This window comes from Meriones unguiculatus, chromosome 3, assembly GCF_030254825.1.
Source record: "Meriones unguiculatus strain TT.TT164.6M chromosome 3, Bangor_MerUng_6.1, whole genome shotgun sequence".
NCBI classification, from domain to species: domain Eukaryota; kingdom Metazoa; phylum Chordata; class Mammalia; order Rodentia; family Muridae; genus Meriones; species Meriones unguiculatus.
The window spans coordinates 123,872,952-123,896,933 of NC_083351.1; the positions used below are offsets into that span (position 1 = coordinate 123,872,952).

Sequence of the window (23,982 nt, forward strand, 5' to 3'; positions counted from 1 at the left end):
ATGAATGGTAAAGAATCATAGAGAAAAATATATCTAATTATGAACACTTTTAGCTTGTCCACAGGTGTATGGATGATTAATAAATTTTGGTTTAATTATGTATGAAGAAATCCCTTGAAATCACCTGACAAGAAACTTAAAAACCATGCATTTTAATTAGCATAAAATTAAAGATATTTAGAGAGCATCACTAAACTATATTCATTAGAATAATGCCTTTAGGAGAAAGAAAGTGTTCCCTGTGTTAAAGCCAACTCTAAACTGCATGTGTAGTTTTTAACAATTAATCTGAAGGCAGGTGGAATTTAGCCTGAGTGATCTAAAGAAAAAATATGCTGATCCTTTTACAGTATACCTGTGCTCATAAGATAAGGAAATCATGTAAGTAGTCTGGGTTGCTGTCTTCATTGGGCAAAGAGAAGTATATTTCCTATTCCAATTATAAATTAGAGCACAAGCAACAGAACAAGAAAATTTGGACACAGGGAACTTCCCAGAGACTCATACTCCAACCAAGGACTATTCATGGAGATAACCTAGAACCCCTGCACAGATGTAGCCCAGGGCAGTTCAGTGTCCAAGTGGGTTACATTGTGATGAGAAGAGGGACTGCCTCTGACATAATCTGATTGGCCTGCTCTTTGATCACCTCCCCCTGAGGGGGGGAGCAGCCTTACCAGGCCACAGTAGAGGACAATGCAGCCACTTTTGATGAGAACTGATAGACTAAGATCAGAAAGGAGAGGAGAACCTCCCCTATCAGTGGACTTGGGGAGTGGCATGCATGCAGAAAGGGGAGGGAGGGTGGGATCAGGAGGGGAAGAGGGAGGGGCTTATGGGGGGATACAAAATGAATAAAATGTAATTAATAAAATAAAATAAAATAAAAATAAATAATAAAATAAATAAATAAATAAATTAGAACATAGATGGCTTTCACCTCCTCTTCCTTACCTAACCCTCCTCCATTCCCTTATCCTCACATTTTTGCTTCTATTTCTACCTTCCTCCATGTCTCCTTCCCTCCCTCATTGATTTTCTATTCTTAAATTTAAAGCCTGACCATAATAAGAAATAACATCTTTTTAGAAATCCTTTTTATCCTGTAGAGAATCTGAGAAGGTCCGTGAGCTTCAGCGACCTCTTCTCTCATCTAACTTCTGCTCTTGGTCCCAACAGGCACACACGAGCCCCATTTATGTTATAGACACACTCTTTCTCATTTGACATAAGGAATTTAATTTGCCAATTTTTACAATAAGAAACTTAAACACAGTTTATAGTAAATCCTAAACTCTGTAAGAGCCACACATGCATTAGAGAAGCAAGACCTGAGTGAAAGTAAAGTACCAAACTGTAACAGCCAGACAGATTTGAGTTGTTAGAATCGGGATTGAGAGGAGATGAGGGAGGGGCAGCAGCAGAGATACAAAGTGAATAAATTGTAATAAATTATAAATATATATATGTGTATATAGCTTTAGAGACCAATTCATCCTTAAATAAAGAAAACTGGTTTCATTTTCTAATTAAAAAAAAAATTACAAAATAACTCAGTAGTAGTAGCAGCAGCAGCAGTAGTATTAATGCATGGACTACAGCAAATAAGACAATTTGTTCTATATCTTTGAATTATTAAAACTATCTGAAGAAGCTAAAAGAGTAATCAACAAGTGTCCTGAATCCCATAACAATCACAGACTTTGTCATCCTCAGAAACCTCTCCTGTTGCCTGCACCGGTATGGTTTAATATACATATCTAAGTTTCTCTTAAAGGGAAAGGACAAGGAGGCAAAACTCCAGCGAAGAAATCACCTGTTGTCTCCTCTTTTGAATCATCACCCACACAATCATCAGCACCACCACGGCCTAAGCCAGGATCCGAAGATTGGGTCTATGTGAATGAGCCTATACCTGAGGTACGGCACCTTAGAATCAAACTAGCAGAATCATTTATCCTGTTTATGTAAAGTGTTGCCACATTCCAAACATCTAAAATCCTTCTGGAGCCAAGACTAGGTAGACATTTATCAAAAGCTGAGATAAGCCTGGAGTTGCAGTTCACTGATAGAATGCAGAATCTGATCCTGGATTCAGTCCACAATACCAAAGGGGTGGGGTCGGGGACTACAGAAAAATTTCTAGAGACTTGTCAGTGAACTGCATTTCAGTTTTCTCCCTTGGATTTGAGCTTCTGAGTCATACTTTGAAACTGCTCTTGATTATTGAAATAAGAGGAGCAAATAGCTTCTATGAGTTCCAATTTTGTGCTAAGGACAAGCAGAGAAGCAGTTTCTTAGAAGAAGGACTTCTGTTGGATATGTATCCAGCAAATTTATAGTACCTGCCCCATTTGCACACTAATGCCTTATAATAATACTTCCAAATAAAATTTGACCTCTGGCTTTTTAGAACTGGAAGAAATGTATGAAGGTACCTAAACCATAAGGAAGCTACATAACCAAGAGTATGCAACAAGCATGCTAGACAAGGAGGGGCAGAAGGGGTAATTTTCCTATAACAGATGTAAACCAATTGCTACCTGGGCCTGGGTCTTCAAATATAAATCTACCATGTTGGGAGAAAACCTTACAAATTAAAAAAAAAAAAAAGATAAGGGGGTTGTTTCCAAGAATCAGTTTTAAGTTTTTATTCCAAACCACAGTAGTTTCTCACACTGATAAACTCAGCAAGGTTCATCTGTATCCAACATTGGAGATCCAAGGCTTCTCTCAAGAGTTGTGTTATAGCTGTTGTTAACCTCTTCTGGAGATGTTTTATTCCCACAATAGGCTTCATTCAAATTCTTTGTGGAAGGAGTATAGAGCATAGCTCACTGCATTAAAGGAATCAGACAGTCAGCAGTATATGAAAGAATCTTCATAGGTTCCTGATGAATGACTTAACTAGTATCATGAGTAAAATTGGACAATACTTTAATATGAACCATGTAAATGGTTCAATAATATATGGGTATGTGTGTATGTATGTATGCATATGTGTGTGTGTGTCCATATAAATGGAGAACACTCAGGTAAGCAAGCAGAAGCTACTTTGAATGTATACATACTCAGACACACCCCACACATTTTCAGAATGTTCCTAGTTTGTGACAGAAACAGAAGTCTGAGGGAATAAAATGCAATCATTATTTGGTATTGGATATGGAATGATGAGCTAAAACAACTAAATCTTATCCCTTGGGATCCCTCAAAATAAATTAAAATAAAAATTAATACTGAGATGTGATACAAGCTCCCATACATAAATCTACAAGTGAACTCTTATAGGAAGCAAATGAATCTCAGGGACAGAAAGGGAACAGTGTTTGCAAGTATGTCATCAATATATCAGGAAATGTACATAGTCTGGGTTACTCCCTGACAGCAAGGGAAGGCTGAAAGTTTATACACCTCCTTCAACAAGGCCATGTCTTCTAGTCCTTCCCAAACAGTTCCAAAAACTGGAGACCAAGATTCAAACACATGAGCCTAGGGGCGCATTCTCTTCTAGACTACCACATTCTGTTCCTTGCTTCCATGGATATGTGGCCACATCGTAAGGCAAGATGCACTTAGTCAACTTCAAAAATCTCTATAGTCTTTTAATCTTAGCAATGTTTCAAAGTCCGAAATTCAAAGTTTCTTCTGACACTCAAGGCAATCTCTGAACTGTAGCCCCTATAAAATCAAAAGGCAAATTAGATACTCGCAACATAAAATTGCACATGATATGCATTACCATTCCTACATGGAGAAATGGGGGATTGATGAGGAAATGTTGGATCAGAGCTATACCAAAAACTATCAAAGAAACTTCAAGTCCTGAAGTTTCAGATCTGATATTAGAGGGCTTAGATATCCCCGCTTTTCTCTTTATGGCCTTCAACACACTGGTCTCTCTTGGGCTGATTCCATTCCGTGCTCTGCTCTTCTCGGCATATGTGCCATAGTTTTGGCACCTCTAACACGGTAGGGTCGCCAACACAACTCACGCGTCATGTCACAGCTTCGTGCAAAGACCTCTCAGGTCTTCTTGCCCTGTCAAGGCCTTCATGCATGGAATGCCATATCGTACAATGCCTAGCATCAGTGGTAGTCCTTAACCACAGAGGAAGAGTCCAGCACCCTTTGTATATCCTCCATTACCCTAAAGCCAGAGTCATGTGAATCTGAATAACACTTCTAAGTTTTTCTGCCCTCGGGATGGAGTCTGCCCTCCGTGAATCACATTTGCTTAAGTTTTCCATTGTTGTTGCATTTTAGTCCTTTTTTATTTCCACATCTTAGAAGCTTTGCTGTGTGGATCTGCCTTGAAGGCACCTCCCACTGTACCAATGAAGAACAGGCCTTAATCTCAGCACAAACTTTGGCTGTGAAATTCTTTTTTTCTCTTCGAACTGTGAATTTTGTATTTCTTTTTGGCCCATTTGCTCCTTCTCATTGTAGAACTATATAAGAGTGAATACTAATAGCCATGCAACAGAGTGAATATTAGGCTGCCTTGAAATGTCTTCCATGTGTGTCTTTCTGCTTCTGGGATACCTCACTCAGGATGATCTTTTCTAGTTCTCACCATTTGCCTGACAATTTCCTTGTTTTTAATTGCTAAGTAGTATTCCATTGTGTAAATGTACCACAATTTCTGTATCCATTCCTCAACTGAGGAACAACTGGGTTGTTTCCAGGTTCTGGCTATTACAAATAAAGCTGCTACAAACATGGTTGAGCAAATGTCCTTGTTGTATACTTGAGCATGTTTTGGATATATGCCTAGGAGTGGTATAGCTGGATCTTGAGGAAGCACTATTCCTAATTGTCTGAAAAAACACCAGATTGATTTACAAAGTGGTTGTACAGTTTACATTCCCACAAGCAATGGAGGAGGGTTCCCTTTTCTCCACATCCTCTCCAACATGTGTTGTCACTTAAGTTTTTTATCTTAGCCATTCTGATGGGTATAGGGTGAAATCTCAGGGTCTTTTTGATTTGCATTTCCCTGATCACTAAGAATGTTGAGCATTTCTTTAAGTGTTTCTCTGCCATTTGATGTTCCTCAATTGAGAATTCTCTATTTAGCTCTGTATCCCATTTTTAATTGATTTGTTGCTGTTTAACTTCTTAAGTTCTTTATATAGTCTGGATATTAACCCTCTGTCAGATATAAGGTTGGTGAAGATCCAATCTGTAGGCTGTCATTTTGTTCTGAGACACATAAGGTATATACTCACTAATAAGTGGATATTAGACATCTAGGATAATCATACTAAAATCTGTACACCTAAGGAAGCTAATTAAGAAGGAGCACCCAGGGTAAGATGCTCAATCTTCATTCAGAAATGCAAACAGAATGGACATCTGAAGAAAGAGAAGGCAGGGAACAGAACAGGAGCCTATTACAGAAGGCCTCTGAAAGACTCTGTCCTGCAGGATATCAAAACATATGCAGAGACTCAGCCAAACTTAAGGCAGAGTGCAGGAAATGTTATGAAATAAGGGGGAGATAGAAAGACCTGGAGGGGATAGGAGCTCCACAAGGAGAGTAACAGAACAAAAAGAATCTGGGCACATGGGACTTTTGTGAGACTCATACTCCAACAAGGACCATTCATAGAGATAACCTAGAAACCCTGCACAGATATAGCCCATGGCAGCTCAGTGTCCAAGAGGGTTCCCCAGTAATAGGAACAGGGACTGTCTCTGACAGGAACTCTTGGGCTGACTCTTGATCACCTCCGCCTGAGGGGGGAGCAGCCTTATCCAGGCCACAGAGGAAGACAATACAGCCAGTCCTGATGAGACCTGATAGACTAGGGTCAGATGGAAGGGGAGGAGGACCTCCCCTAGCATTGGACTGGGAAAGGGACATAGAAGAAGATTGAGGCAGAGTGGGATTGGGAAGGGATGAAGGAAGGAGCCACAGCTGGGATACAAAGTGAATAAAGTGTAATTAATAAAAATAAAATTAAAATTATAAAAGAAATCTCTTCCAACAAAGAATTTAGTCCATTGCTTTTTAATTGAGCCTTGGGTAAATTCTTAGGACAAGGACAGAAAGCATCACCTTCTTTGCCAAAATACCACAAGAATGGCCTGTAACCCACTTACTAATATTGTCCCACTAGTAACCTCTTAATCTGGGCTCAATTTAACCCACATGGCTCTCAGAAATACTTTCTTCCAAGATCATAGCAGGATGGCTCATTAAGCTCTGCTTATACTCTTCAACCACTTTCCTAGTTCAAAGTCCTATGATCTTCCACATTCTTTCAAAAAACACTATGGGTAGGCCAGTCACAGACATAGCCTACTTCCTCTTATCAATATCTAGTTGGTTACTTTTCTGTTGCTGTGATGAATCACCATGACCAAGGTAACTTACATAATATTTGGCAACTTTCCTATGATGTAGTTGTAAGTAAATAAAAGTGGAGAGCAGATGTTAATTGATGAGGCCCATTATTATTGCTAAATAGTAAGGCATATAGCATTAATAATAGCCTGAAGTTGATTGGAATCATGTGCTGATTTCAATGGTTCTCAGAACTGGGTGATGGGTACACAGTTGTAATCAACTGAAGCAAAAGGACAGCAGTAAGTTCCATTCTAATCTGAATTGCACAGTAAGATCAGGATAGATTTGGCTGCACAGAGAGACCTTGTCTTGAGGAGGAGGAGAAAGAGGAGAAGGATGGTGACGGTGAGGATGATGATAAATAAAAACAACAACAATAAGTGACGAAGCTAACAATAATAACGATGAAAAAATGGTCTTCAGTCATTCTGGATACTACTTCCTTTAAGAGGGATTATGCTGAAACGTAAAATTAGATAGTGGAACTAGGCTATAAAAGGCTATTAAAATAATGTCAGTGCTTCTATTTTTCTGTTATCAAATAGGTGATAATCATAGACAAGAAATTTAACCTTGCTAGATCTATATAATCCTAACCGTAAGTACTGGATTTCTATAAAATAGAAGCACGGTGAATGGTCGCAAGCAGATGTTCCTGAATTCAGTTTTATCATCACTTATTTTTTCCAGAGACTGGATGACTCCACTTGCTTTTAAAAGCCTAGAATTCCACGTTCAACCATCTTCTAAGTGTTCACCTATCCATATTAGATACTTACGGTTCCCTCAGAACTCCACTCACATTATTTTATATAGCCTCTTGTGACCTAGGTCCACGGTTTTTTTTTTTTTGTTTGTTTGTTTTTTTGTTTTTCATAACAAAGGTGTTCTCCAAATAAGGCAACATTCCAGCTGAGGCAAATGTAATCATCCATTCATCCAACAAATAATCTTTGAGGACTTTACTAGGTTCTATATACAACATGATTACGGGAAAAACTGTATGGGACTGATCAAGACAACTATAGCCCCTGACTAAACAGGGCTGACATTCTAGAATAAAATATAACCAGAATTAATGTTACCTAACAGCTGGGGTACAGGTGCTAAGACAAAAGCTCAGAAGATCTGAGGGTAACCTTGCAAACAAGTTGGGCCAGGGAAGGATTTCTGGAAGAAATAATGTCTGTTCTGAGATGTGCTGAATATCTGGAACAGGAATTGTCTTCTGGAGACAGGTGAGGACTAAGACAATTTAAAAGCCATGCCCCAGGTAGTTGCAGTTAGGACCTGATCTCTAGTGCTCTTTTGACTCAGCTAGCCATAGGAATTTTCATTTCCAAACACTGATCTCTGTGATTTACTTTTTAACAGGAACTACCTTCATTTTTAGTACCTTACTGGGAACTGATAGAGAAATCCTACATAAACCACATCAAAACAGTACTTCGGCATCTTAGAGAAAGACAGCACACTGTGATCTCTTATATATACGAGACCAAGCAAGTATAATCCCCAAAGTTAGAATTTTGCCGTGTTTAGGTTGAGCCAAAGATCTATCTTATTCTCTTCCTTCCTTACAGAACAAATTTCCAGCAGTTTCTAAGGCGTCCAGATCACAAGCAAGAATTTGTATCTCAGTGGCAGGCTGATTTCAACTCTGTTCCTGAAGACCTGTGGAACGACGAGGAAACAAGGGCTGAACTACACCAAAGAGTGAACGTAAGGACTGCTGTGACCTTGTAGGACAGGGTCAACACATCTTCCTTTCTCCATCTGTATGTTCACCCCCTTTCTATCTTCAGGGATGAAAGCATTAGAACACAGCGATTTGAACTATAACCCAATTGTTAACCTCACAAAGGAATGGTGCCTCTGCGTCTTGGGTTCAGATACACACATTGCGCACTTCAGCAGTGCGGGAGCATTCTTGGCATCTGCTTCATAGACTCTCTTCACCTCGTGTTAATTATATGCTTATCCTGAATCTACTTATATAACCTAATAGCAGCAAGAAGATAAACAAGGATAGCTCATAGTCATCTCTATTGACTAAATCTTTTGAGGTCTAGTGACATAGTCTACATATTTTTGTATCTTCATCAAATACAGTGCTTAGAAGTGAAAGCAAGTGGATTTTGTGTGTGTGTGTGAGTTCATGAGTCAAGTTATTAGCTTGAGGTTTTAGGAAAGGGCTTTTCTACATGTTAAATTTGATGAATGAAATCGAATGAAGCTCCATTCAATTTCACAGCCCTCATATCTCCTGTGTAAATTGATAACCCTGTCTTGTTCCATCAAAAGAATACCTCAAAACTATCTAACGTGTTAGTTAATGAGAGTCAGATATTATGATAGTGTTATTCCTGGGAAAATGTAACCAAATGTCCACTCATTCCAGTTAGCAGACCTGCAACATTTGGAACCACAGCTCAGCTGAGCAAACTAATGAGTGTTTTTATTTTCTCTTTTTATAATAATTTTATTTTTATATTAATCACAGGTTATTTACTTTGTATCCCAGCTGTAGCCCCCACCCTCATCCCCTCCCAATCCCACCCTCCCTTATCTCCTCCCTGCCCCTTTCCAAGTCCATTGATAGGGGAGGTCCTCCTCCCTTCCATCTGACCCTAGCTTATCAGGTATCTTCAGGACTGGCTGCAATGTCCTCTTCTGTGGTCTAGCAGGGCTTCTCCTCCCTCGGGGGGCGGGGAGGGGTCAAAGAACGAGTGAGTTTTTATGGTGATTAAAGGAGCATGGGCAGGGCTTACTTACAGGACCATGAATGAATCCCAGCTTACCAAGCATAGTCATGGCTCACAAAACCAGGAAACCTGGATCTTACTGCACAACTTAAAAGCAGCTTGATGGGTTGGGGAGTATATCTTCCATTTGTAACCACTCTGCTTCTTCTAGGCAATTTGACTTGTCTGAGGCTCTTCTAGGAAGCATGGCTGATATTCCTGTTCTAAGTTGGGAGTGCTTCACAGTAGTCCTTAGTGCCTCTTAAGCTTGGAGATAGAGTGATCCAATGTACCTGGCCAGTTTCATGGACTTTTTAAAAAATATTAATTATTCTTTGAAAGTTTCATACAACATATTTTCATCATATTCACCTCAACTCCTCTCATTAACTCCTTCAAGATACACCAATATTGCCCTAAATCCCACAACTTCATATTATCTTTTATTAAATTTAATATGTATTGTCTATATTCTTCTGGGTATGGGCCATCAGTGGACATGCTCAGACTACCAGGAACCACACCCCTCAAGAAAACAGGCCCTCACTCCTCCAGAAGCAATCAACTATCCACAGAAATTCACTTTGAGGTGGGAGCTCTTGAACCCTCATTCCATGCAAGATTTTGATTGACTTGATTTGTACAGGTCTTGTACAGTCAACCACAACTGCTGTGAATTTTGGGGTGCAAAAGTTCTGTTATATACAGAAAACACTGTTTTGTTCCATTCTTCCTTGACTTCTGGCTCTTCCAGACTTTCCACAATCTCTTCTGTTAATCTTCTTATTAATCCCCAAGCTACTGGATGAGGGTATAATATAGATGTCCCATTTATGGTTGAGTACCTCAAAGTCTCTTGTTTCATGTACTTTGACCATTTATGAGTTTCTTTGCTAGTCAATATCCACTGCACAAAGAAATTTCTCTGATGAGATCTGTGAGCTAAACAAATCTATGGGTAGAAAGATATGAATTTAGGGGGTGGTTTGATAGTATGTCCATTAAGTAAAATGATAGCAGTAAGTTCAGCCTTGTGGCCTTTGACTTCAAAACTCTATGGTATTCTTGTTCAGACTTGCAGAACCAAGCATGTTACCCACTGTAGAGTGGGCTTTAATTCTAATCGGAAAGTGGCTGGTTATCTCATAATGTTTGTGCCACTATTATAACATGCATATTTCTTTCCACACCCAGTATTAATGTAGCTCACAGAGGTGACAGCTGGGTAATATTATTGATGACATTTTTCCTCCAGTAGTCTGGATAGCATCTTTTAGTACTATGAGAGCTAGCTTGAAGGGAGGAAGTTTCCTGGTCAATACTGACTTAATTACTCTAGATCCTATGACTAGTATAGGTGATCTCTTCAGGAATAGGTCATTACTATCAAGCTCTGGTGAGCATCTAAGCAATGGCAATAACCTGTATTGTTTGGATGGGGGTCCTCTGGGACATGTAAGTTTGAGGGACTTCTTGAAGCTTCTGGATTGTTTCCTTCCTGAATTAAATGAGCCTTTCAGAATTCCCTGAGTCTTAAGGAGCTGAGTTTCTCTATAAGATGGAATACTTTCTCTCTTTAGAACATATTGAGTGGGTTTGTTTGAGGCTGGCTCTCACAATATAGCCTTAGCTTGTCTAAGGCTCATTATATAGGCCAGGCTGACTTCAAATTCACATACATCTACCTGCTTCTACCTCCAAAGTGCTGGGATTAATTGTATGTTTCACCACACCCAAGCTAGAATATCCTGAGTGTTAACCAGCTTCCTTCCAAGATTAAATGTATCAACCCAGAGGAAATTTCTATAGAAGATATCTCTATATTCAGTGTCTGCCATTCATTGAGGAAATATTAAAGCATGTATTATGTTCACAGGGCTAGGGTTTAACAGGTGAAAACAAAGTCTGTGACTCCAAAATATTTCCATGCTGGTAGCCAGGAGACAGAATAATCAAAAACCAATAAACATAAGGTGAGTGTGTTATTGTTTTTTAAATTCATGATGGCATCAAGAAAACAGGCAAGAGGTTGAAGTATTTCTCTAACTGTTTTGCTTTTATGGATGTGGAAATCCTACCTAGAAAGTATTCGAATGGATTGGGAACAGGAATACTAGAGTGAACGACATTCATACATAAGGAAGGTTTATCCATCTTACAGGAGAAGAAAGGCAAAGAGATCAGAAGTCTTGATGTATGTGTAGATTATCAAGGAGTGGAGAGCAAAGTGAGAGTAGATGAGAGGCTACTGAGGAGGTCAGAGAGAGAGTGGGGAACTGTATTAATCAAGGCTTCAGGTCATTTTATATCATAGACAGGGAACCTTGATTTATGCTTTTCAATGCTTTTGTAGAGATGTGAAAGATCAGGAAGACCAGTTGGGAAACCAATTATAATCTCCCACAAAAATGGCAAGTCAACATGGTGGCCTGGATGACAAGGAGGTGCCAAAGGCTTTAACCTAAGAGGTGTTTAGCTGTGTTACCTGTCCTTAAACATTCTTCAAAAGAATGCATCTAAGTAAACCCTGTCACTGTCTTTTGTCTCAATCTCTTTCCTACCCACTCATAAAATTAGTCTAAAATAAACTCTCCTCTATTTCTCTTTCTCATGTTTTCTTAAAATTTGCATTTCTTTTTTTGCATTTGAAGTTAGCCATTCTTTCCTGTTTAATGATCATTTATTTTATTTCTTCTGAATCATGACTGTAATTCCTCTACTCCTGTGCTGAAAAGTGCTCTCTTAATTATTAGTTTGTCTTCTTTATATATTGTAAATAAATACAATTCATTCATAACATATTATAAATATATTTCTAGTTTGATGTTTACTTATTTGAAGTGAGTTTTTATGCAGAATTTTTTCAATATTTTTGTAAGTAAATATAGAAATTTCCGTTATGTTGCCTTTAATGGTCAACTTAAAAATACTCCGACCTAGGGTTAAATGTAACTTCACCATTATCTTTACTATTTTTCACAGCTTCACGTTTTATTTTTAAATATTTAAAATACATAACTGTGATAAGGATCTCATTTTATTGTTTACAAAAAAACTAGACAAATATTTTAAGATGAACCTCAAAGATGTCAGTACTGGGTTACATACAATATACATATGTACGCTTAGTGAGTTTATTTACTTTGTTTAATTTTTCTCTACATACATGAAAGAATATAAATAGATATTGTTTCAAAAATGCAGAAATTAAACTTGAAAAAGGAAGGAGGAATTAATGAGAAATAAAAACATAACTTGACTACCAAAATTAAAATTCAATCAAAATTAAAATACAAGCAAACACATTGCTGACAAGAACAGCAAGGAGGGAACATGCCAACACTTTTTCTTCTGAGTAAACTTTTGTTATAAGGATATATCCATGGATGCTAGGAACAAAGTGTGGTTTCTAATTGAAAGATTCAGCATGTTTGGCCTTAATAAATCTTATCAAAACTGCTGTAGGACTTATAAACTGTGAATCCTGAGAAAATTGTGATGCCTAAACAAACCTTGCCTTCCTTTCATGCCTATAAATGATTAAAGTTATGTTTAGGATAAGGCCAATCTGCCTCTCTCTCTCTCTCTCTCTCTCTCTCTCTCTCGGCAAGGTTTCTCTATATAGCCCTTGGTATCCTGAAGATAGCAAGCCTCAAAGTCAGAGCCTCTGCCTCCCAAGTGCTGGGACTGAAGGCATGTATTACCACACCAGGCTTCACATCCGTGTCTTCAAAGTGGTATAGGAAATGTTGGTTGAAAAGCCAACTCTATCCTTTCATACTTTTGTGTTTTATGCACAGATGATCTTGAAAATGAAACTTTAAAATTACCTTAACTAAGGTGCTTCTTTCACCTTCCCTTGCAGATCTTTTTAAGGTTAAATGATTATTTTTTATTTTTTTATATTAATTACATTTTATTCTCTTTGTATCCCAGCTGTAGCCCCCTCCCTTATTCCTTCCCAATCCTACCTTCCCTCCTTCATCTCCTCCCATGCCCCTCTCTAAGTCCACTGATAGGGAAGGTCCTCCTCCCCTTCCATCTGACCCTAGCTTATCAGGTTTCATCAGGACTGACTGCAATGTCTTCCTCTGTGGACTGGCAAGGCTGCTCCTCCCTCGGGGGTGGGGGGTGGTCAAAGAGCCCTTGCAGATTTTGACAGCCTGACTGTATAATGTAGCAGCAGTCATTTCCAGATACCTAGCACTCACTAGTTGCTGGCACCTTCTTATTTTATCCACACAGCAATGAACCTACATACTCATCAGTAACAACCGCATTTCATAGGTAAATAAATGTGGCAAAGACACGAGCCTGCTAAGTGGCAGCATAGGTATCTATCTCCAAGCATCTCAACTCCCCATTAAACTGCTTCTCCAAGGAAGCATTATTGAACCCATGGAGACAGAATGCAAAGTGCATCTCAAGCCATCTACTCCTAGAAAGAGTATAATGGCCATACAACCTCGAACGTGCTTTCTGTCTTGAATTCTACTCTTTCTACCATCAATTCTGAAGCATAACTTAGTACTTCACATTACTCAAGCCCAAAGATTCACATCCTAGCTCGTCATTTACTCACCCAAGGGAAATGCCTTCCCTCTAACCCTGTGTCCGCTTATAAAAATAAAGATAATGAGCTACCTAATGTTGATTCTCATGCATGGTCCTTGGTTGGAGCATCGGTATCTGCAGGCCCCCATGGTCCAGATTTTGTGGTTCTGTTGCTCTCCTTGTGTAGCTCCTGTCCCTTCCAGGTCTTTCTATTTCCTTCTTCTTCCATGAAATTCCCTGCAGGCTGCCCAAGTTTTGTTTCTGAATCTCAGCATCTGCTTTGTTTTTTGTTTGTTTGTTTGTTTTACAGTCTAGAATTATTTTATTTTTATTTTTATTAATTACAGTTTATTCCCTTTAAATCCCACCTGTAGCTCCCTCTCTCTTCCTCTCCCAATTCCATCCTCCATCCCTCTTCTCCACCTGTGCCTCTCCCCTAGTCCACTGATAGGGGAGGTCTTCCTCCCCTTCCATCTGATCCTAGTCTATCAGGTCTCATCAAGAGTGGCTGCATTGTCTTCCTTGGTGACCTGGTAAGGCTGCACTCCCCTGAAGGGGAGATGATTAAAGAGCAGACTGCCTACAGATTGGGAAAAGATCTTCACCAACCCTGTATCTAACAGAAGGCTAATATCCAGAATATATAAATAACTCAAGAAGTTAAACAGCAAAAAGTCAAGTAAACCAATTTTAAAAAATGGGGTACAGAGCTAAACAGAGAAGTCTCAACAGAGGAATATCAAATGGCAGAGAAACACTTAAAGAAATGTTCAATGTCCTTAGTCATCAGAGAAATGCAAATCAAAATGATCCTCAGAATCTGCTTTGATACCTTGATGAGTAGATTCTTTCAGAGGCCTTCTGTGGTAGCCTTTTTCCATGTTCCCTATCTTCTCCTACTTCTGATGTCTATCCTGTTTGCACTTCTGAATGAGGATTTAGTATCTTTTCTAGGGTCCTCTTTGCTGTTTGCCTTCTTTAGGACTATAGATTTTAATATGTTTATCCTGTATCATATAGTTAATATCCACTTATAAGTGAGTATATACCATGTGTGCCTTTCTGCTTCTGGGATACCTCACTCAGGATGATCTTTTCTAGTTCCATCCATTTACCTGCCAATTTCATTATTTTCCTTGTTTTTAGTTACGGAGTAGTATTCCATTATGTAAATGTGCCACAATTTCTGTGTCCATTTCTCTGTTGAGGAACATCCAGGTTGTTTCCAGATTCTGGCTATTACAAATAAAGCTGCTATGAGCATAGTTGAGTAAATGTCCTTGTTGTATGGATTAGCATCTTTTTGATATATGCCTAGGAGAGGTATAGCCTGGATATTGAGGTAGCAATATTTCTAATTTTCTGAGAAAGTGCCAGATTGATTTCCAAAGTTGTAGAAGTTTACATTCCCACCAGCAATGAAGGAGGATTCCCCTTTCTCCACATCCTCTACAGCATGTGTTGTCACTAAAGGTTTTGATCCTAGTCATTCTGATGGATGTAAGGTGAATTCTCAGGGTCGTTTTGGTTTTCATTTCCCTGATGACTAAGGATGTTGAGCATTTTTGAAGTGCTTCTCTGAATGGAGAGACCTAAACCCCTGCTCAGATATAGCCCATGGCAGCTCAGTATACAAATGGGTTCCCTAGTAAGGGGAGCTGGAATGTCTCTAACGTGGACTCACTGGCCTGCTCTTTGATCACCAACCCCTGTGGGGACAGCCATGCCAGGCCACAGAGGAAGATAATGCACCCAGTCCTGATGAGATCTGTTAGGCTAAGGTCAGTAGGGGAGGAGGACCTCCTCTATCAGTGGACTAGGGGAGGGGCATAGGGGTAGAAGAGGAAGGGAGGGTAAAACTGGGAAGAGATGAGGGAGGGGGCTACAGCCAGGATACAAAGTGAGTAATTGCAATAAATAATAAATGAATTTTTTTAATGCTAAAAAAAAGTGATTTTCAACCAAACAAATGTATTAACAAAGAAACTAACACTGAACTAGAACTATCCATGGATAATGTGATGCTAATGAACCTGTGAGAATTGTGGACATCTGACCGGAGAGAACAAAAGATGTGGTCACCATCTGAATAAATGAATATAACATACAGACTTGGTAGGCGTGGCCTCTTCGGGGACATCTCCAGAAGCGAACAATTTCGGTCGCATGACACTGAAGCTGTACAAGGTACGCTTCTCAGGCACAGCCACACTTATTTCTCTTTCCACTCAGGACCTGCGAGACCGCCTGTGGGACATCTGTGAAGCCAGAAAGGAAGAGGCAGAGCAAGAGAGGCTTGACATCATTAATGACAGCTGGCTGCAGGACTTTGTCGGAATAACAATGAATCACTTCTTTTCCCTGATGCAGGTAGGGAAAGCCAGACACAGTGACACAGACTCCCTTTTCAGCTCTATTCCTCATGGGACAACTCCTTCAGGTGTGTTAGGGGTCTGCTTAAGCATCATTTTGCTCACAACATCCTGAGTGGCATGCATTCTCCGCCTGGTATGCATTCCGGCTTGCCAAGAAAAAAAATCAGCTAACAAAAATTATTTTATTTATTTATTTTTATCCCAACGAAGGAACCACACAGACATTGCATCTTACGCAGCCACTCATCATCCCTGTGTCCCTAATATGTTCTGAGAGAATGCAAAAAACGCTGTCTGCAACTGGAGTGTTTACCTGATCAGACTCTCAGACTCTTAAAAGTGGCCACATTAGACAAGGAAATCTGCCCTACCATCATTTCTGTGCTACATTACATCCCTGGGTACCAATGCTGTGACCAGGAGAGAAAGAACAGACCAGCCTTTAACTTAAAGATTTCTCAGGACAAAATGCCTCTAGATACAGGTTTTGAAAGCTTGGGGTTTACACTGGAGGAAGGGTGAAGTCAGTTGTGCTTGATCTGTAATGTTTTAAACTTTTAATTGGATGTAATCTGTGTCTCATAATGTGTGCCCCTGCTCAGGACTTGTGTAGGCAGGATGTAGCTTCCTTCCCTCATATAGGAGCTTTGAAATGCTATCTCCCTTGAGAAATAATAAATGAAATCTTCAAAGAGATGATTTTCAGATCTTGAGGGAGGCAGTCCTGCTTTACACAACTGATAAAAGGCTTGTTTTAAAGTGTCTATTTCAAAGCTGGGTTTGGTGGCACACACCTGTAATCCCAGCATTCAGGAAGGCAGGGGCAGGCAGATCTCTGTGAGTTTAAGGCCAGACTGGTCTACAAAGCAAGTCCAGGGCAGCCAAGGCTACATAAAGAAACTTTGTCTTAAAAAAAAAAAAAAAAAAAAAAAAAAGGATATTTCAGGCACACAGAGAAAGGTTTACAAAGAACTAGTTTCCTTAAGCACTGAGGGAGGCTGGGGGCTGAGGGTCTGGAAAAACTCTGTTTAAAATTATTCACCCGTAGGAGACTATCAGGCCTATCTTGGTCAAGCTATGCTTATTTAATTTTTGTTGACAGACTAGTAATTTATAGAGAGAATGAGAAAGGAGCTATTTCTCGCCTGTAATTGATTAACCTAGAAGGTATGTTAGGAAATGCTGACATATCTTTGGGGGTTTGACTGAAATATCATAGGTGTTTGGCAGATCTCTTTTGAACAGATGACCCAGCAATTCTAGCAGTTTCAGCCTTCACTGGGACAATAGGAGATCCAAGGGCAGGTCTGAAAAGTCAACAGAAACCCGAAGAACAGGAAAACCTCAGGAATTATAATAGCCTCACCTTACTAACTTGGTTTTTGTTTTGCTTTTCTGTTAAACTATAACTCAGCTACTGATGCTACCATCAATTTGTTTGAAAGACACATTAATTAATTATTTTAACTTCTGAAACTTCTTCCACAATGAAACATGTGGTTTAGAACAAACTAAATCCATGTTCCCTCACCATCTACCGCCATTTGGCTTTTGTGATGATGAGCTAAATCTTTTGCTGTTCCAATTTACAGTACATTCTGTTTCATCTCACCTGGGATGAAAAATTTCTGCTTTTCATTGCATCAGCACTGACTGTATATTCCCCTGCCCATTATTTGCTTAATAGTTCTCCAGGCTGTTAGATCATACACTGTGGTTCTGAAGTGGTTTTGTTCAAGTAGCCCTTATATTGGAGTCTAATGGTGTGTCATGAGGCTTACACAATTCACTTCATGGTCTTTTGTGGTATGGCCATTGTAATAATTGTATATCCACACAAAAATGAAATATAGTAAAACAGATTCTTTGAGAGAATCTATTTCATACCATTTCTATTATAATATGTTGTTATCAATATTCTATTATAAATTCTTGGTGTGCCTAATTCAGAATTCTTCAAATGGGTGTAAATGCATAAGAATAAAGGTATTGGTCAGGTATTAAATAATGACTTAAAGTCTTATTGATGAAGAACTATACTATATCCATATTGGAGGTTTAATGGAAGCAGAACATCAGAACAAGAAAAGCTAGGAAGGCATGTTACAAACCTAGATTGTGATGATAAGATAGATTTAAAAGAGTTTCAAGCAAAGGACAATTCTGAGATATTATTAAGCACATTGTTAAGCATTTTAAGGAATATGCTTAGCTCCATAATGCATAATTTACACACAGGACTAAGGAAAGTGCCCGATTAGCCTAAACTCATGTGAGCAGAGCTCAGGGTATCAGTTTGAACAACTACAGAGAAAATATTGTGAACAGGTTTTACCAAGTGCTTATGGAAGAAGCAGCTGCAACCCAATAATAAGGACACAGCAGACTTTAATGAGTCATTTTCATGACTCAGAGCCATAAATGGCTCTTGCAGAATAGGTACGACACTAGCAATGCATTAATACATAGATTTGGGATTCTTAAGGTATTGAACCAATGCCCACATCTGATGAAATAAAACAAAACCGCAGAGTACATGCCAGGTACTAATCTCTGAAATTTCCAGTAGAGTACAGTCAACTATCACAACAGCATCATGCTGAAGGGTCTATTGTCATCCTCATTTCATAAATAAGAAAACTCAGGAAAACTGGGATAGAACCATTGGCCCAATCCTTCCATCTAGCAAGGGAAAGAAGTAGCAGGGATTTAGAGTCAATATTCCTTCCAGAACACTCCTATGTCAACAGCATTGTTCAAATAGCTCAGTTTCACAGTTAGGACACAGACAACCTTGTTCGGCACTGCTCAGTAAACCCCATAAAAGCCAGCGATGAACATGCTGGAGAGTAACATTCAGTTCAGCACATGGAGGAAGAACATGGCGATGGGACCACCCCTCACATAATAGACCCTTGAAGGAGGCTGCATTTTGTCCAGAAAACTCAAAATCAGAAGCTTTACTGTCTGTCAAGGACTGAAGGTAACAAGACTTGAGAAAATCTTCAGTGGCCTGTGTTAGCTCACAAACAGCCAGATAATTGCTTCCCGAAATGGGTCCCATGGAATTTACCTTCCAAACACTTCCTGAAAAAGTTGTAATAAGTGACTTTGGATAGTGCTGCATAACTCCACCTAGCCATCTCCCTGGTACCTCCACAAGTCTGTTAACATATTTAGGCACTAAGACCTTCCACAAGTAAAGGAATCGTTTTGGCTCATTAATGTTGAGTTTCTAAAATGGCTTGATCTTGGAAGTTTGTCTTGTTTCATTCCAACAAGGTGTTTGCAACAAGTTCTCCACACAGTAAAGTTTAAAAAAGGCCTCTTTCTCTAAGTTGGCCCTGGTTTCACAAACCTCAAAATCAAGCCTACACAAGCAAAGAAGTGAGTTCATGGTTAACCTAGACAATGTAATAAGACACCATCTCAAAGAAAAAGAAATAAGAAGGCTGTAGATGGCTCAGCCATAAAGTACTTATTTAGAATGCTGGAACCCCTAGATTCGATCCAGAATACCACACAAAAAGAAAAGTAAAATCTGAAACCCCAACGGTAAAGAAGTCACACAACAGAGTGTTATTTACTTGTTGTTTTTATAAATATAAGAGGACTCATGATTAAGTTTTCTTAGAGAAGACTTTTGAATATGGTGTGGTATCCTATTTAAATTCCTTTATATTTTGAATCAAGTTGTATCCCTTTAAAATGATTAATATTTTATTTAAAAAATGCTGTAATAATGTAAATCTTAGGGACAGATCCCAGCACAGTTTATAGACTAAGGTCTATAAACTATACTCTAGGCTTAAAAACAAACAAACAAACAAAAACACCATTTAGGTTTCTGACTTCTTCCAGTAATACATCCATTGATTCAATGATGAATAGCCTTTTTAACCGCCCCCACAAACGAACACTTTAATTTCCCAAAGCTAATTGTCAATACTCAACATGTCCAGAATAAGCTTATATTTGCATCATATTCCCTGTAAATATGGTGTTGGGAAAGTTCCCACGAGTGTGATACAGTCAAAACATTTCCTCTTAACTTTTACAAACCTAAACATGACATACAGCCAGCACTTTTCTTTAAACTATGGTATTATTCTGTGTATGAATATTTTAACTCAATGATAAAGAAAAGCAAATTGGTAGATTACCATTGGTAGATACCATTGGCCATTTCAAAGTCCGCTGCTGCTCTGCTTCCTTCGAGGTGTCTTCTAGCAGCTCCAACAGAGAAGCAAAGCAGAGAGGACTGAGAAGTTCTGAGTTGTGTCCACCCAGTTCATGTTATGCAAGAAAGGAAATGTACTGGGAGAATTACTGTTTTCCTTTGTGCTGTTGTGTGTCATGTTTCCACAAACAGTTCATACTGTACCAGGGGAACAGAGCTTGGTGTTGGTTTTATTTTGTTCTTGCATGGAGAGCTTGTGCAGCACCTCACGATGACTGAATTATTACTAAGACATAGAAGTCACTTCAATGGTTAATTGAAGAATCTCTAAGAGTAATTATTAAAAAGCATAACATAGTCACCCGGTTAAGCGGAATCACACTCAGTAACACCTATAATGCAAAGTCATTTGCTTTCTTCGGTTATGGAAACGTTAGGGACAGAGAGACAACTACAGGTCTTTCTGAATTTCTAGAAATTTAGTTTCAACCAACATATCTTAAAAATTCTGTTTGCGGGCTGGGTGTGGTGGCGCATGCCTTTAATCCCAGAACTCTGAGAAGAGGCAAGCAGATCATTTTGAGTTTGAGGCCAGCCTGGTCTACAAAGTTCAGTCCATGACAGCTAAGGCTACCCAGAGAATCCTTGTCTCAAAACAACAAAAAAACAAACAAAAAACAAAAAAAAAAAAAAAAAAAAAAAGAAAGAAAGAAAGAAAAGAAAAAGAAAAAACAGCTCTGGTATACATATATATTACAGAAATGCATACAGATTGGGCTGTTCTTATTTTAGGTCTTGATATCTACTTTCTCTATTAAAGGCAGAAGTGAACCGTTTCCAAGACACAAAAAGACTCCTTCAAGATTATTACAGAGCAATGGAATCCAAAATCCTACTAGAAGACACTAGGAAATTTACTCGAATACCGTTAGTTCAGCTCGATGGTAAAGAAATTTCAGAAAGCCAGCTCAGGTAAGGCAGATCACTGTGTTACACTGTGTCAGCCTGTTACGCTGTAATTGTGAAGAAGGGGGAGGGAAGGCAGGATTAGGAGGGGAGGAGGGAGGGTTTATGGGGGGGATACAAAGTGAATAAAGTGTAATTAATAAAAGTTTGAAAAAAGAAATGAAGAAGATGTCATCATGAAAGAGTGGGGCGAGGGGAGTGGTAGTGGCCCCTTAGTGTAGCATCAAGCCAATGAACTCTAAGCTCTGCTTTTACTTAATTTATGTGACTTATGATAAAGCACTTGAAAACAGAGTTCAAAATCATTTAGAAGTAAATGTATTATTTGAAAATAAAATTTAAAATGTAAGAAAAAGTTAAAATAATATTTCCTTGTGATCATTAAGCAAGGCATGAAGCAAGGCATCGATCGTTACATCTGCACGTAACCATGGAAGCACTAGCAGAACTTAGATTTACAAACAACATGCAGACACTGGATGGTATGTTTGAACCTCCAAGAACATGAGCTATGTGTTTTATATTTAAAGGAAGGATTTTGCCTAGGGCTTGCTCAGTCAACATAGATGTAAGAGTTGCATAAGCAAAATACAGCATAATGAATATATTTAGAAACCAGATAGGTCTAGTTTAAATCCTGAGTCTATCACTTACTGACTGTTATATCTAAGTAGGTTAAGATAACTTGCTTGTCTGTCAAGCCACTACAATTCAATGCAAGCCTCACCCTCCACTCTAGTGAAAGAGGGGTTTTTGCGAGAATTACAGAAAATAGAATCTACAAAGTGTACGGGGCCATGTCTGCAAGTTGAAACTCTTTACATCTAGTCCCAAGCTTTCAGTAAAGGATGGTTTCTTTCGTTAATGGATAATATGTAATGGCCTACTCTTGCAGATATTTAAGATTTTAATTGTGAAAATTTCATGCTATCACATTGTTTAGCCCTTTCTTTTTCCAAAAAATAATTTGAGATAATTAAGTTATGCAATGATCCAAGGTTCATTTCTTCACTCTTATATTCTTCCACTTAATATTATCATATTTTTGCCAGACCCATATCTACACAAGAATACACAAACAGATGAGCATGTACTCTCTTCTGGTCCCAAATATAAGAAAAGCATTGAGGAGGATGCTAAGAAAACTTTGAAATTAAAAGCAATAATGAAGACCAATGGCAGTAAGAACTATCAGAATCACCCAAAGAGACCACGTTTCAGTATCTAGAGTGGCAGGGCATTCTGTTCTTAGCACATAATAGCAAACCAGGCATAATGGGGAAGCTATTAATGTTGCTTTGTGCAATAAGATCACAGAAGAACAGACAGTTCCTATTTTTTGCAGGGAAACTTTGTACCAATCTCAACCTTAAATCATTGCTGTGGCAAAACTGCTGGTACAACCAGTCAGTCCAGCAACCAATCAACCACAATCTATAACATGTTGCAAAAAGTAAAGCATAATTTTAAGCAGCTTTACATAGTTTTCCTACTTCATTCCTTCTAACAACCCTACAATAATAGTAATGTTAGCAATATAATATTTTCATAGCAATAGTTATATTCATTGATTAAAAATTATTTATGATAACAAGAATAATAATGTTTTATATTATTCCAAGAATTGAACTCATAAAGTCAATTAGCACTCCTAATTTCATATCTTCAGGTAGTGACAGGACTACCAATACTAGAGGGATTTTCCCCAATAAATGAATTTTATGCTCATTTTCAACTACTTATAATTTTAACATAGAGTTATTATGTATTTACATTTATTCTCATTTCCACACCTTCTTTGTATTTTTACTGATTAAAATTGTTTTTGGGTAATTTCACATGCCTGTAGATCTGGTTACTATCACTCTCCGCCTCTCCTCCCCCTCACACAACAGTCAGTCCTCTCTCCTCCCAGTGCATGCAGAGACTCCCTGGCAATTAAGATGCTTCAAATAAATAAGACTCAACCCTGAGCATGATGTTTATACCACACCATCTAAAGCTCAGGGAACACTACAGCAGGGCTGAGTGGAAAGAGTGTAAGAGGCGGGAGATAGAATGGCTACAAGTGCTACCATCAGGACATGATACGCCATTTCAAACCTAACCCCACAGGAGTGGCAGTTCCCTGTACCAGGTCTGAATAAGACTGGACCTGAAAACAGCCAATCATGGGTAGAGTAGATGCCCGTAATATCTTACCTTTTGGCTGAACTGTTGGCAACTGATGGATTCTAGGGGAGGGACAGTCATTGAATTCAGCAGTGTGGGAAACAGTTAAGTCTCCAAGCCCACAGCCAAACAGATAGATGATCCTGGTTAAAAAAATAAGTGGGTCATAAACCCAAAGCCTTTTTCTAAATGTCTATTGTCCCGAAAAGCAAATGTTATGCTATGTAAAATGTATAGTAATGATCACATACATAATCTTGAGCTTGAATGGCTTTGATTTAGCAGTAATTTGTTATTATGATATAATTCAATGTGTGACGGTTTTTTCATGCATTACATGTAAAATTATGACAGGTCATCAGAATTCCAAGTCCTGGGTCATAGTTACTGTTCTACTGCTGTGACAATATATTATGACCAAAACATTAAAAAAACATTAAATTGTGAGCTTGATTACATGATCATCCTGTTGGGTATGGGGACAGTAGCTGAGAGATTTACACCCTGATCTGCCAAGAAGCATGCAGAGAAACATTGGACATGACATGGGTTTTTGAAACCACCACCTACAACAAAGCCATAAGTACTCCAACAACCAAAGCCATAACTCCTAAATCCTTCTCAAACAGTTCACCA

General features: G+C 38.7%; 1 protein-coding gene across 1 annotated transcript in view; it reads left to right on the top strand.

Moving 5' to 3' along the window:
- Spef2 (sperm flagellar 2) overlaps positions 1-23,982 on the top strand; it is a 194,739-nt gene that overhangs the window by 121,797 nt on the left and 48,960 nt on the right. The window contains 5 exon segments of the mRNA XM_060380473.1: positions 1,778-1,920; positions 7,730-7,857; positions 7,939-8,077; positions 15,886-16,023; positions 21,029-21,180. Coding sequence (XP_060236456.1) covers positions 1,778-1,920; positions 7,730-7,857; positions 7,939-8,077; positions 15,886-16,023; positions 21,029-21,180 — 700 coding nt within the window.